The following is a 13,083-nucleotide window of genomic DNA, read 5'->3' on the forward strand; positions in this document are numbered from 1 at the left end:
GCTGCCAAGAAATACTCCAGAGAGCTTTATAAGATTTTGTATAGCCATTACCACTCTGTATAATCCAACTTGGGTATCTCCCCTGCCCAGAGCAGCAGACTTCATGCAGAACTGTTAAGGTGGTTGGGGTGTAGCTCAGTAGTAGAACATTTGGCTAGCATAAAGGAAGCCTATGTTCAATCACAAGACTGAAAATACGTGGAACTGAGGACCTTGAAAGAGGTTTAAATCCAGAATCCTTAGCAAAAAGGGCAGATATTCCTAAGCTCTTTTTAGTCTACAGCTAAAGGCCTCTAGGATAACCAGAGTCTCCTTCCTTGAGAACGTATCCAAGTCAGAATCTGCTTTCTGCATCCAACATAATATTAAATGATAAAAGCAAGGATTTACTAACCATCCACTTTGGACCAGGTGTCATATGTCAAGAATCCTCCCTACAGCCATCTTCTAATTCAGAAGAGTGGTAGGATGTGGTACACTGGTATCTCACCAGAGCCCAGGCTCTTCTGCTCTTTGGCCTCACAAACCAGAGATACATGTGACTTGATGTTAGATGGTTGTAGGAAAGCTATGAAATGTGTCTATGTCACCAGTATTCTAGGCCTGGCTGCCACTCAAAACTGACTTCAAGGAGACAAGGAGTGGAAGAAAACTTGTCACAGCCCCAGGAAGTTGTGTTGTATGAGATCAAAGAATCAAAAACCTTGGGGCAAGAAAGCCAGGAAAAAAAGAGAGACAAAGGGGAGGTGAGGAAGTGAGCCCAGTATCCTGTGCAGGATGAGCCTTTGTAACCTCCTAGGCTCCTGAAAGAGCAGCCTGCCAACAGCTCCCAGCAGCCACACAACACCAAAGTATTTCACGGCCTCTCTGAAACACAGTTATCACATCTGTGACTTAGGTACTATTAGGTATCACAAATACTGTTCTACATCTGGATGGAAACACACACACACACACACACACACACACACACATACAAAACTAGAAGCTGGGCACTGGTACAACCTGTAATCACAGCACTGGAGAGTCAGAGGCAGGAGGACTGCAATGAGTTTGAGGCTAGCCTGAGCTATACAGCAAGATACTGTCTCAACAACAACAACAACCAAAAAAAAAAAAAAAACCCAAACAAACAAACAAACAAAAAACAGAAGCAAAACTCCACCACCACTACCAATCAAAATAAAACCAAAAAATGAGATAAGGACTAAAAGAAGTCAGGTTGTACCTAACCTTTTGTCTAAAATGAAGTATCTGACCTTCGCTGGCTTTTAACTCACTTCATGCAAATTATGGGACAAGTTAGCAAAAAGCTTTTGAAATTACTTGAAATACTCAAATTTTTGTCCCATTTGTGGAGAGGGGAAACTTTTAAAAAAATGTTTCGGAGAGATCTTTATTATAAAAATGAACCGCGGCTTCATCTGCTTTGGGACCTTAGTTGGAGCATCCATTAATCTCGCAGGTGTTCTTCCCCTTGTCCTACACTTTAACTTCATCCTAGAATTCACCTAACACACACACACACACACACACACACACACACACACACACACACCGCATCTAGAGTGATTTTAAAAGAGAAAATCCATACCAATATTCTCCAACAAAGTAAAATCTGTTGTCTTGGCTCTGAAGATCTGAAGGAAACCCTAACCCTCCCAGCTTTTCAGCTTCGCCCGCGTCGCTCTCCCTTGTCTTAGTCCCAAGCACACCAAGCTATGCCCTGCTCTAGAAACTCAGCGACCATGTCTATCCTGTTTGTATCACCCCACTTAGGTTAGTAACCGGGGCACAGGGGGTGTTAGAATGGTTTTTTACAGAATGAAAAGCTGAAAGTCTGCAATACAACAAATTTCCAGTAGAGGGCTCCCTTTACATTTAAGAACAAAACTACATAGATAAGGGTATTTACAAGAGCTATTACTGATAAAGGATGGAATAACTGTCAAATAATAAATTCTTTCATTGTGTGCTTGAGACAGGGTCTCGCTCTGTAGTCTAGGCTGGCCTCAAACTTGTGGCAATCCTCCTATCTTAGACTCACAAATGCTGGGGTTATAGGTGTAAGCTACCACATCGAGCTGAAAAATACATTTAAAAATGTGTGTGTGTGTGTGTGTGTGTGTGTGTGTGTGTGTGTGTGTATCATACCATGGTGCACATAGATCAGAGGGCAACTTTGTGGAGTGAGTTCTCTCCTACATGGGTTTTGGGGATCAAATGCACTTCGTCAGGCTTTCAAGGTAAGCACCTTTACTCACTGAGCCATTTCACAGGACCCCCTTTTTTAAAAGTGGCACATAAACATGCACGAAGACCTGGGGTTCACTCCCAGCATTCAGGGGAGGGAAGGTAGCACACCAACAGCTGTCTCCCTCTCCCGCTAGCTGTGTGACAGGCTCCTTTCTATGAATGTCTGCCTGGACCCACAGCAAGGCAGCCTCTGTTCCTCAGTGTTCACACCCATAAGTAGAAATTAAAAAACAATACCTCCCTTAAAGGGTTGGGGCAAGGAATGGAGATGATGCACATAGAGCACTTAGTTCATTATCCAGCATGTGAAAGTGCTCGATAAATGGTGCTTTTCACTACTTACAGTCAATTATAGAAGTTACTTTATCTGTAATAAATGCTTTTTCTACTCAGTTTCCCATTCCCGAATTTCACTTCTTTAAGACACTGCTCATGCCACCTTGTGTTTACTCTCCAAATCTTTTTCTTTTTGGCTTTCCTTTACCTTCCTTTGGATGTAGCTGTCTGTATTTCCATTTATTCAGCTGATCCTGATCAGTCTTCTGCCACCCCACTGAAGCGCCTCTTTGTACTGTCACTACAGTCACCCCACCAGCTCCTGATACTGCTGACCACTCCTGCCCCTAGAAGCACTCCATTCCCAGATGTTTCCTACCGAGTTGTCACTCCCTTTCGGTCTCCTTGCAGGCCTCCAGACCTTGCAGCCAGTGAATACCAAAGTCCTACAGTGCTCTCAACCAGCCATGAGCTCCAAACTCAACTTGGTTTTTCACAGGCACTATACATTAACATCGCAAAAAAGGTCACTCCACTCTCCCAGGACTTAATGAATTACTGATCTTGTGAAAACCACCTCCACCTCCACTGCTGGCCATGCCGCAGGTCTCAGGCCCAGCTTAGGTGGTTCCACCAGGCACTTGTTCTCTGTACACTTTACTATTTGATCCCAATGTCTCCCCCTTGGTTTCCTCCTGCCTAGATTACTTCAGTAGTTTCCAACTAGCCCCAGTGCCCCTACCCCTGCCTCTAAATAATACCATAAAATTCACCAATTATAAGTATACTGTTACAACCATCACTAGCCCCTGATTCATCAACCACTAATTCATCTTCTTACAGACCGGGCTACTCTAGACTGTGTATCAATGGAACTATTCAGCGTAGCCTCTGGCAACTATCTCGACTCTTGCCCCATCCTCTACACCATTCTATCCTTCACAATGACCAGATTAATCTTTATAAAACACCATTCATATCACTTTGTTGTTTAAAATTCTTCATTTGGCTCTTGGTAGACTGCAGAATACTGCTCATCCTCTTTGGTTGTTATGTTTGTTTGGTTTGTTGGTTTGTTTTTTAAATAGAGTCTTGCTATATAGCCCTGGTTGGCCTAGAACTTGCTATGTAGACCAGTCTGGTCTCAAATGCATAACAATTCTCCTCCCTGTACATCCCTGGTGCTAGGATTACAGGCATGTACCACCACACCCAGCAGTTCACCCTTTTTTGTGCACATAAGGTCTTCCTAACCTGGCCTTCACCCAGCTGCACCACCTACTACTCTCCCTTCATGCCATTCAAGCATCCAGCTTCCCAGGCATTCAGACCTCCACATCTTTGGTCCATGCGGATTCCTCTGCTTGGAACATTCTTCCCTTTCTTCCTTGCTTCTCTGTCTCTCCATTCTCTACCTCTCTGTCTGTTCATCCACCTATCTACCCACCCATCCATATAAAGCTAATACTTTTTTTGTGCTCCTGGAGATCAAACTCAAGGCCTTGAACATGTAAGATAAGCACTCTACTAAGTTACATCCCCAACTCTTCAACTAGTACCTGTCTCTACATTATTTAGACCCTTATTAGTCATTCAGATTTTTCCCAGGACAGCCATTTTTTTCACTGTGCTACACTTTTATCTGTGTCTCCCATGAGACCTTTAGCTACTAACTGAGGATTACAGACAATGTTTGACTCTACAGCACCTAGGAAGCATAGTGTCTGAGCATGAAAGACTCTACCTGCCGATTGTTTGTCAATAATAACCTTAGAATTTGCATCTGTTTATGCATACCCATAATACCCAGCAGGCAATTTGCAATAAAGCAGTTCAAAAGAAGCACAAGTCTCACAAGATATTGCAAATGGCACTAGATCTGCACGTGACTGAGAACTAGTCCGAAAATAAAGACTTCCTAGAAAAGCCACAGTTAAAAACATTTTGGTTTGGTGGAGTTCCCTAACAAAAGAAAAAAGCCTATTGTTTGACTGACAATTTCTTATATTTAAACCTCAAGTTCATACCAAATTGTTTTGTCCGTGAAAGTTGTCTATAGAAACTGTGTGATAGGAAGTTGTTTACATTTTTATACAAGAACATAAGCATTTAGGTACATTTAGCGCACCATGAAATAGCAAGAAAAAAAAAACCTACTGAGGAAGAAAAATCTAAGAAAGTACCTGTAGATAAACCTTCTTCACGCCTGGCACATAATCTGCAATTCGTCCAAAGAGAAGGCGTCCGACTCCTGAAGTGATGCCAATGCACATGAGAACCACCACTTTGTTCTCTTCATCTTGAAATCTTTCATTTACATGTTTCATCTGTAGTCAAAGAAAAAGAAACCACAGTAAAAATATGGTAGGGAATCTCCACAAGGTTTGAGGCTGTGCATCAACTGTGCTTTTCCTTCAATGTGCTATATGCATGCCTACCCTGCTTCCAAATTAAAATATTTAAAATTTTCTCCTGTGATGATTTTCCAAGGGAACACATAAAGAAAAATCTAACATGATTTAGCTTACACAAAAGGAATGGGTTCTTGGTGCCTGTGGTGGCAAATGCCTGTAATCCTAGCTCTCGGGAGACTAAGGCAGGAAGATTATAAGTTCAAGGTCAGCCCAGGTATGCAGTTCAGTTCAGGGCAGTATCAATTATGGTACAAGACCTTGTCTTAGAAAACCAAAATTAAAAAAATAACAGAAAGAAATTAGTTCTTACAATATTTTTTTTTTCAGTAAATAGACCAGCACACACTAACAATGAGCCATTCATAAAAGGAACAACCTTGGTCTCTTACAGAGGACCTGGCATAATATCTGCCCCCAAAGTCAGCGAAAGGGTCAGCTCTGGCATTTCATTTCTTCCTGAAGACCAAAACCAAACTAGTACCTTGAAATAAGTTACAGCAGAACTTCCTAGATGAAAGTTTAAGGTTCCCTAGTTCTCTATTTGTATAGCATGCAGACAGAAAAAGATACAGGAGCTCTGCCCTTTATCAGTCCTAGAGCAGAGGGTGAGCTTCTTCTCCAGAGTCTCAGTTTGCCTATAAACTAGAAGCAGCAGCAGTATCTATTGCAAGAGTGGTTATGAGGATTAAGTGAAACGTCTATGTAGGGAACTTAACAGTTAAGGACATAGCTCAGTGGCAAAGCACTTGCCTAGCATGCTTGGAGCCCTGGGTTCCATCTATAGCACAACAAATAAACTTTAAAAAAATTTTTAGAAAAAGTGCCTGACACAGTTTAATGCTATTAATTTTGGATGTCCTTTTACAAAGGACCTTTTGGAGGCATGTTTCTCTGGAGTAAAGGGAAGAGATTTGGGCAGTGGGGAAGAGGGAAACAGACCTTTTTCTTCCACTTAAAGTCTACTTACAAAAGTGACTACAGTGACCTCTAGGCAATAGACAGCCAGCCAGTAAGCAATTGGTTGACTTTTCCATAATGACCTAGCATTTACTGTCCCTTATAGCAAACATCCACCTGAGTTCTAGAAGACTGCAAAGAAGCTTCCCGTCAAGCTCAGTGACCCACATTAACTCTAAAGTGGCAGTAGTGAATGTTTTTGGATGACAGCTCCTTCCTTAGACAACTTTTGTTTAACTTTTCCCCCCAATTTTCCATTTAAAAGCCCATTTGTATATCTTCATAACACCTCTTTCTTTCCTTTCAAAATTGGTAACTGTTCTAACTTTTCTATTTTCACCCACTGCTTCAGAATAATCTTCCTAAATATGACTTTAATCTCAACAATCCCTTCTTCAAAAGTTGCTTACAGCCTACATTTTATTCAAAGCTCTCTATAATCTGTCACTAATCTATCTTTGTATGTTTATTAACTACTGATCCTTGGCTCTGAAGTAGAAAATTCAAAGTCTACCAGGCCCATTAAAAAAAAAAAAAAAAAGTGAAACAGGGGCTGGAGAGATGGCTCAGCAGGTAAGAACACTGGTTGTTCTTGCAGAGGACCTGAGTTTGAATCCCAGCACCCACATGGCAGCTAACAAGTATCCGCAACTCCAGTTCTAGGGGACACGACACCCTCTTCTGACCTCCACAGGCATTGCACAACATGGGTACACTTCCATACATGCAGGCAATACACACACACACATAAAATAATAATAAATAAAATACTTTAAAAAAAAGTAAATCCTAGAAAAGACATGCACTGCAGTTGAACATTACAACCCATGTTTTCCAATTCTACCTCCCAGCCCCCCTTTTATTTTTTACTTTTTTAAAAAGGTCAGAAATATGAAGTTTAGGTTTTATGTAGGAATGCTGGCACCTAACTTAAACGTAGAACACTGTGTGATCCAATGCTACAAAAGCAAAACAGAACAATGTCTGCAAACTCCATTAAGCCAGCTTTGATCTCAGCCCTAATCCCATCTGGCTCAGCAGGAAAGGTTTATTCACAAGGTCAATTAAATATGCTAATATGTAGCCTGGCATGGTGGCACAAGCCTGTAGTCCCAGCACTTGGCAGGCAGAGGCAGGCAGATCTCTGTGAGTTCAAGGCCAGCCTGGTCTACATAGTGACTTCCAGGACAGCTGGGGCTACAGGGAGACCCTGTCTCAAAAAGACCAAAATAAACAAACAAACAAACAAAATGTTCTTACTGTATATTTCTGCTGCCTCTTCTGTCCTCTTAGGCTTTCTACTTTCTTGCTATTGCCTAACACTGTCATTGGCACCTTCAATATTACATGTGTTCCTACCCAGCCTTGCTAAATTCTCTGGATACTCCAAGTAACCACATCAAACTAGACATTATCCATCCGCCTATTTTGTGAATAGGCAGCTCAAAGTCAACATGACCCATACTGAGCTCACCTGCCCCTTACAACTTGCCCCCCCCCATTTTAGTTAATATAGTACTATTGGTCTACCCATCACAGTAGAACACAATAATCATATTATTCCAGCTTCGTTCTTCAAATCACCAGCACCAAATCTTACATATGCTTCCTTTTGTCTCTGTTTCCCATGGTGCTTTAGTCTAGGTTATTGTCACTCCTTACCTGGACCACTCTAGCAACCTTCTAAAATGCTTCTTGTTTGAGCTCCTACTCCTAAATCTCCTAGGTTCAAAATTTACAACTGTCACTTCTGGGCTTAATCTTCTCTTAGTGTTCATAGCCTAATTAACACTCAAACTTCTAGTTTGACAATGACCTCTGCTTTGCTACTGTAGCCTCGTCGTTGTAGGCATACCATCCTCATACTATAATGAGCACCAAGCACTAACATATGACTAGTCTAAGCTGAGATGTGCTACCAGTGCAAAACACATAGAGAACCAGTAGTCAATGGGGAGGGGAAAGCATAGCCTCATACTGAGTCCCTGTTAAACCAATACTTCAATAATTATTGTAAAAAGTAATTCCATTTGTCTCTTTACTTTTTCTTTTAATATGGCTAATTTCAAATTTTCTACTTTAAAAGTACAACATGACTTGAATTATGTTTCTTGAGGAATATGCCTGTGGGTGCAAGGATAACATAGCTGCTGATCAAGGTCCTAAACTTTTAGACAAAGTAGAAAGAGATGAAGCTCAGTTCTGGAGAAAGATGACCTGATTCAAGACAAACAAGGTATGATGTATGTTCCCTGGTTCCCTTCCTTCCTGGAATTTGAAACCAAACTCTAATGCATCAATCCACTTTAGGAAGCACCAAATAGATCTATACTCCTGTATTCAATGCTGAGAATCAAAGCCAGGGTCTCACCTATGCTAAGCACCTGGCATACCATTTAGCTATATCTCCGACTCTTATTATAACTTATAGAGACATTCCTTAATATGCATAAAAGACTAAATTTATCAGCCATTCTTTAGATGAAGCTAAGAACACTGAAAATTTTCTATTTTTAGTTTTTTACCCCTTCCTCCAATCTACTTCATAATATTGAAAAGAAATAATGTGAAATATGTGAGATCCTTAGAAAGAGACTAAGTTGATATGAGTATATCATTTTCATATACATTTATGAAAATGTCATGAAACCCATTATTTTGTAAAATGAATACACACTAATAAAATTTTTAAAAAATAATAAACTTGGGGCTGGAGAGATGGACGGCTCAGTGGTTAAGAGCACTGGTGTTCTTACAGAGGACCTGGGTTCAGCTCACAACTGCCTGTAATTCCAGTTCCAGGGAATTGGACACCCTCTCTGGCCTCTGCAGGCATTGCAGGCACACATATACTTATATATATGCAGGCAAAACAGGCATACACATAAAATAAATAAATAAGTAAATAATAAATAGTGTAAATTTAAATTATTCCTTAAGTGGAAACTTGGTTCTTCAACTACAAAGAACATCATTTCATCTAATTTGCTGTCACTGTCATTTAAATAAGAACTTCTATTTCTTTTATTTTATTTATTTATTTTTTATGTGTATGGGTGTATTGCCTGCATGTAAGTACATTGTATCATGCAGTATCCACAGAGGATAGAAGAGGGTGTTGCATCCCTTGGAACTGGAGTTATGGATGGTTGTTAGCCTCCATGTGGGTGCTCAGAATTGAACCATGTTCCTCTGCAAGAGCAGCCAGTGCTCTTAAGTACTGAGTCATGTCTCCAGGCCCCAAGAAGAACTCCTATTTCTAATGCTCCCTCTTTATGCACCCCACCAAAATCTGCAAGTTTGTTTGGTGATTAAGCAAGGGAAACCTGCAGGCCACGGACGCTGTGATTCTGTGTCTTCAAGATTCTTCTTCACTGAGGGGTAGCAGTATCCAAGCAGGTGTGGTGTGTTATTCTTATAGCCTGAGCCTCCAGGACTTTCCCATCTATATTCTGAATCTCTCATCCTCTGGATACTTGCACATACTTGGTTTAGCACAAGGATAACATTGGGAAAAACTGATAATTCGAATGGTCACATGAGTAGAGACATGAAACTGTTAGATACTTTCACATTTAATCTAACATGTTTTAAACAAATAGCTTATTATAGTCTATTATTTATCCAGGGGATATTATTTTTACAACAGTTGTTTAAAGTTAACTTTTTGGGGAGCAAGGGGTATAGTTACACAACACAGATGCACTTATACACATGCAGGCAATATACTCATGCACATAAAATAAAAATAATAAATAAAAAATTTTTTTGTCTTTTTGAGACATGGTCTCCCTGTAGCCCCAGCTGTCCTGTAACTCACTATGTAGACCAGGCTTGCTTTGAACTCACAGGGATCCACCTGCCTCTGCCTTCCCAAGTGCTGGGACTACAGGTGTGCGCCACCACACCCGGCTTAAATAAAATTTTTTAAAAAGAAAAACTTTACTGTGTGTATATATGGGGGGGGTGGCAGAGTACATGTGTGCCACAGAATGCCCAACAAGGTCAAAGACAACTTTTGGAAGTCAGTTATATCATTCTATCACGTGGGTTCCCGGAATTTAACTCAAGTCATCACGCTTGGTGGCAAGTGCCTTTACCTGATGAGCCATCTCATCAACCCCACACTTTGGCTTTAACTTTATCTTTAGACTCTATCGGAATACAAAAGTACCTTTAAGGCAGTAAGTAATCTTTAATTGAAATCTCAAGTTTAATTCAGAACTGCACAACTCTGGGGATCACAAAATCTTGCTAACTGACATCTTGAACATCATCTGCTCCTAAAACTTTTTTCTGTCATTCAAGCAACAGCAGCTTTTGCTAACAACAGAAGCTATTTTTAGACTGTTGAAATGTACTGTTTTGATATCCAAAGATAACCAAGAACTCATATCCTAGACTTCTGTGCTCATTCTATGTCCATGAGTCAAAGAAGAAAAGACCAAGTATTTCAGTTTTCCCTTCCTCTAACCATCTTCAGCTCAAATAACTGTTGGTACCCTTCTCTCAATAGATGGCATGTTTCTGATCAGACAACTGAAAGCAAGCTCCTCTCTTCTCATTAGAGGCCAGAGCTAAATCCCACTTTTTTTTTTCCAGAGAAGTCAAGGATATAGCCTATGAAAGCAATCAGCTCACTGGAATGGCTTCTGCTCTAGCTTCCTTCCTGCCATTCCCGTAGAAGCCACAGTGCAAGACATTTAGGGACAAAGAGAATTCTTCCTCTGAGAATCCAAGACAGAGTCCTCTAGCTCTCAGAGATTCAGCCATGAAGAAACACAACGTGGGTGGCCAGCACATAATCCAGTGGTACTACAGTAAAATCCAGCGGTTGACCTTCAAACCAAAGCTGCCATGGGTCAAAAACCTCCAAATAGTTTTCTGCTGTTCTCAAAGACTGTTATTTGGCTTTGTCACAAGATCACTAACCATTACCTACCCTCCACACAAACACATGCATACTTAAGGGCATACGTACTTTTTGCTGGAATCTTCCATGTAATGTTTTATAACATTATATAAAGAATATTTGATATAAGGGCTGGAGAGATGGCTCAGTGGCTAAGAGCACTGGCTGTTCTCGCGTAAGACTTGGGTTTGGTTCCTAGCACCCACATGGTGGCTCACAACCATCTGTAACTCCAGTTCCAGGGAGATCTAACAACTTCTTCTGGCTTTCATGGGCATGCACACAGTGCACTTATATATCTGCAGCCAAAACACTCATACACATAATATAAAAATAAATAAATCTTTTAAAGAATGTGATATAAAAATTTGTGTACACAAGTTAGACTATACATTATTGGAGAAGAGTAAAGAAGGCAATTACTAGAGACCCTTAAAGCAGAAATAACTTGTTTCAGACAGTGGATCTGACACAACTGACCAACTCACTACAAAGTGTTACAAAGGCAGTGTGATAAGACTAGGAAGCAGGGCAAAGGGAAGCACTGTAGGCTGAGAGAGCAAAGATTTATCTTTGCAGAACAGAGCAAAAAGACAACAGTAAAAACATCCCTATAATGTTTATTATCCACCACTGTTGTAGCTCACTATGCTCTTTGGAAGACGTAATGGTTTGGGCCACCAGTCATCACCTGTCATGTTTGTGATGATTTTGAGTCCTTGGTTATCCATCTGTCTTTGCTCTTAACAAGACATTATCAGACTTGAAAGAGGGTAGAAAACAGATAAGCATCTACACTTGCTTCATTTCTAGAATAAACTCTAAGAGGGAAGGGCACCTGTATCTGTAAAGTTTGCATGCCACATCCAAAACTAGGATAGTAAATGTGTAATGTTTTGAGTGATTCTGGAATTCAAATTGACTTCAACTTCCTACTTTATTCTAATAGAGATAGCATTTCTAGTCATTCCTATCCACACCAAAGATTAGCTCCAGCCTGTGGCTTCTTATCTGCACATGGTTTGAAGTAACTTCTAAAAATGTATTCATCCTGCTGGGCATGGTGGCACATGCCTGTATCTTAACACCTGGAAGAAAGATGTGGAAGGAATGCCACCAGTTTGAGGTCAGGCTTGTCTACACAGCAAGTTCTGAGCCAGTCAAGGAAATACAATAGAAATAGAAGTTGTACGTGTCTCCATCCAATACTTAAAAAGCTATTCTGTAACTCTAGAAGACCATGCTGTTTAAATATACTTTTTTTTTAATTGATTTAAAAAAAAAAAACAACAAAAAAAAACCAGGGTTTCACTACTTGGTCCAAGCTGTTCTCAAACACAATTCTGCCTCTCGTGTGCTGAGATTATAGGCATATACTACCACACCTGGTTATATATACTTTTTTTAAAAAAGCAAAGTCTAAGAAGAGAGCCTGGTGTCTTTGAAAAATAGATGTATGTTTGAATGGGAGTAGAAAGCTTGCTAGAGTGGTTAATGGTTAATCTCAGAATCAGTTGCAAAGCAAAACTTTACACTACCCTTTGACTTCAAAGCTGGATTCACAGGTTTTCCATTTAGTTTTTCTTTCTTTTTATAAGCTGTTCTTTCCTCTTTCTCTGTTTTTTAAAAAAGGAACTAAAAAAGAAAAAGTAAACTAAAAGAACCTCCTAGGAAGTTTGGTATGGCAGGATATACCAGCTGGCCAAGGGAAGTGGTTAAAAGTATGCACATAGAAATTAAGCCTTCTATACCCGAATACTAAAATAGGAGTTCATGGACATTAATAGATATTTGTGGATTGGGTAAGACACAAAATGTCATTTTTGTTTGTTAAATTTAATCAACTGTACTTTGAGACTAAAAAACACAGCCATGCTGAAAGGGAAAATTTTCTTTGCCTGTCAGCATTTTTAAGGAGTAATATCTTTAGGAAGCCCAGTAGCTGTTTTCAAATGACACTTTTCTTGTGATTAAATTTGGTACAGGTACCTACTGCCTCCTTAGCAGCTAACTGAATGAAAAGCAGCCTTGACAAGTCCCTAGGAGGCATGGGTAGCTGGTTCCTTTGGTGTTCTTTTTTTGTTTTATGTTGTTGTTTTTTAAAAACAACCACTCTTTCCATTTCATTAAAATGGATTTCCATGATATTGAGAATGACACACAGCACCATTGAGACATGTAATAGAACTTAAGAAAATAACCAGTGTTCTGGAATGAAGACTATTTAACAGCCACAAATTAGTAGGAAAAAAAAAAAAAAAAAGAGTT

At 40.1% G+C, this 13,083-nt stretch overlaps 1 protein-coding gene across 2 annotated transcripts in view; it reads right to left on the minus strand.

The window, feature by feature from the left end:
• Window positions 1-13,083, minus strand: part of Slc16a10 (solute carrier family 16 member 10) — a 133,346-nt gene that overhangs the window by 10,774 nt on the left and 109,489 nt on the right. For both annotated transcript variants that reach the window (XM_029555718.1, XM_008852405.3), the window contains one exon: window positions 4,716-4,859. In XM_029555718.1, coding sequence (XP_029411578.1) covers window positions 4,716-4,859 — 144 coding nt within the window. The remainder of the gene's footprint in view (window positions 1-4,715; window positions 4,860-13,083) is intronic.

This window comes from Nannospalax galili, unplaced genomic scaffold (genome assembly GCF_000622305.1).
Source record: "Nannospalax galili isolate Female #2095 unplaced genomic scaffold, S.galili_v1.0 scaffold646, whole genome shotgun sequence".
NCBI classification, from domain to species: Eukaryota; Metazoa; Chordata; class Mammalia; order Rodentia; family Spalacidae; genus Nannospalax; species Nannospalax galili.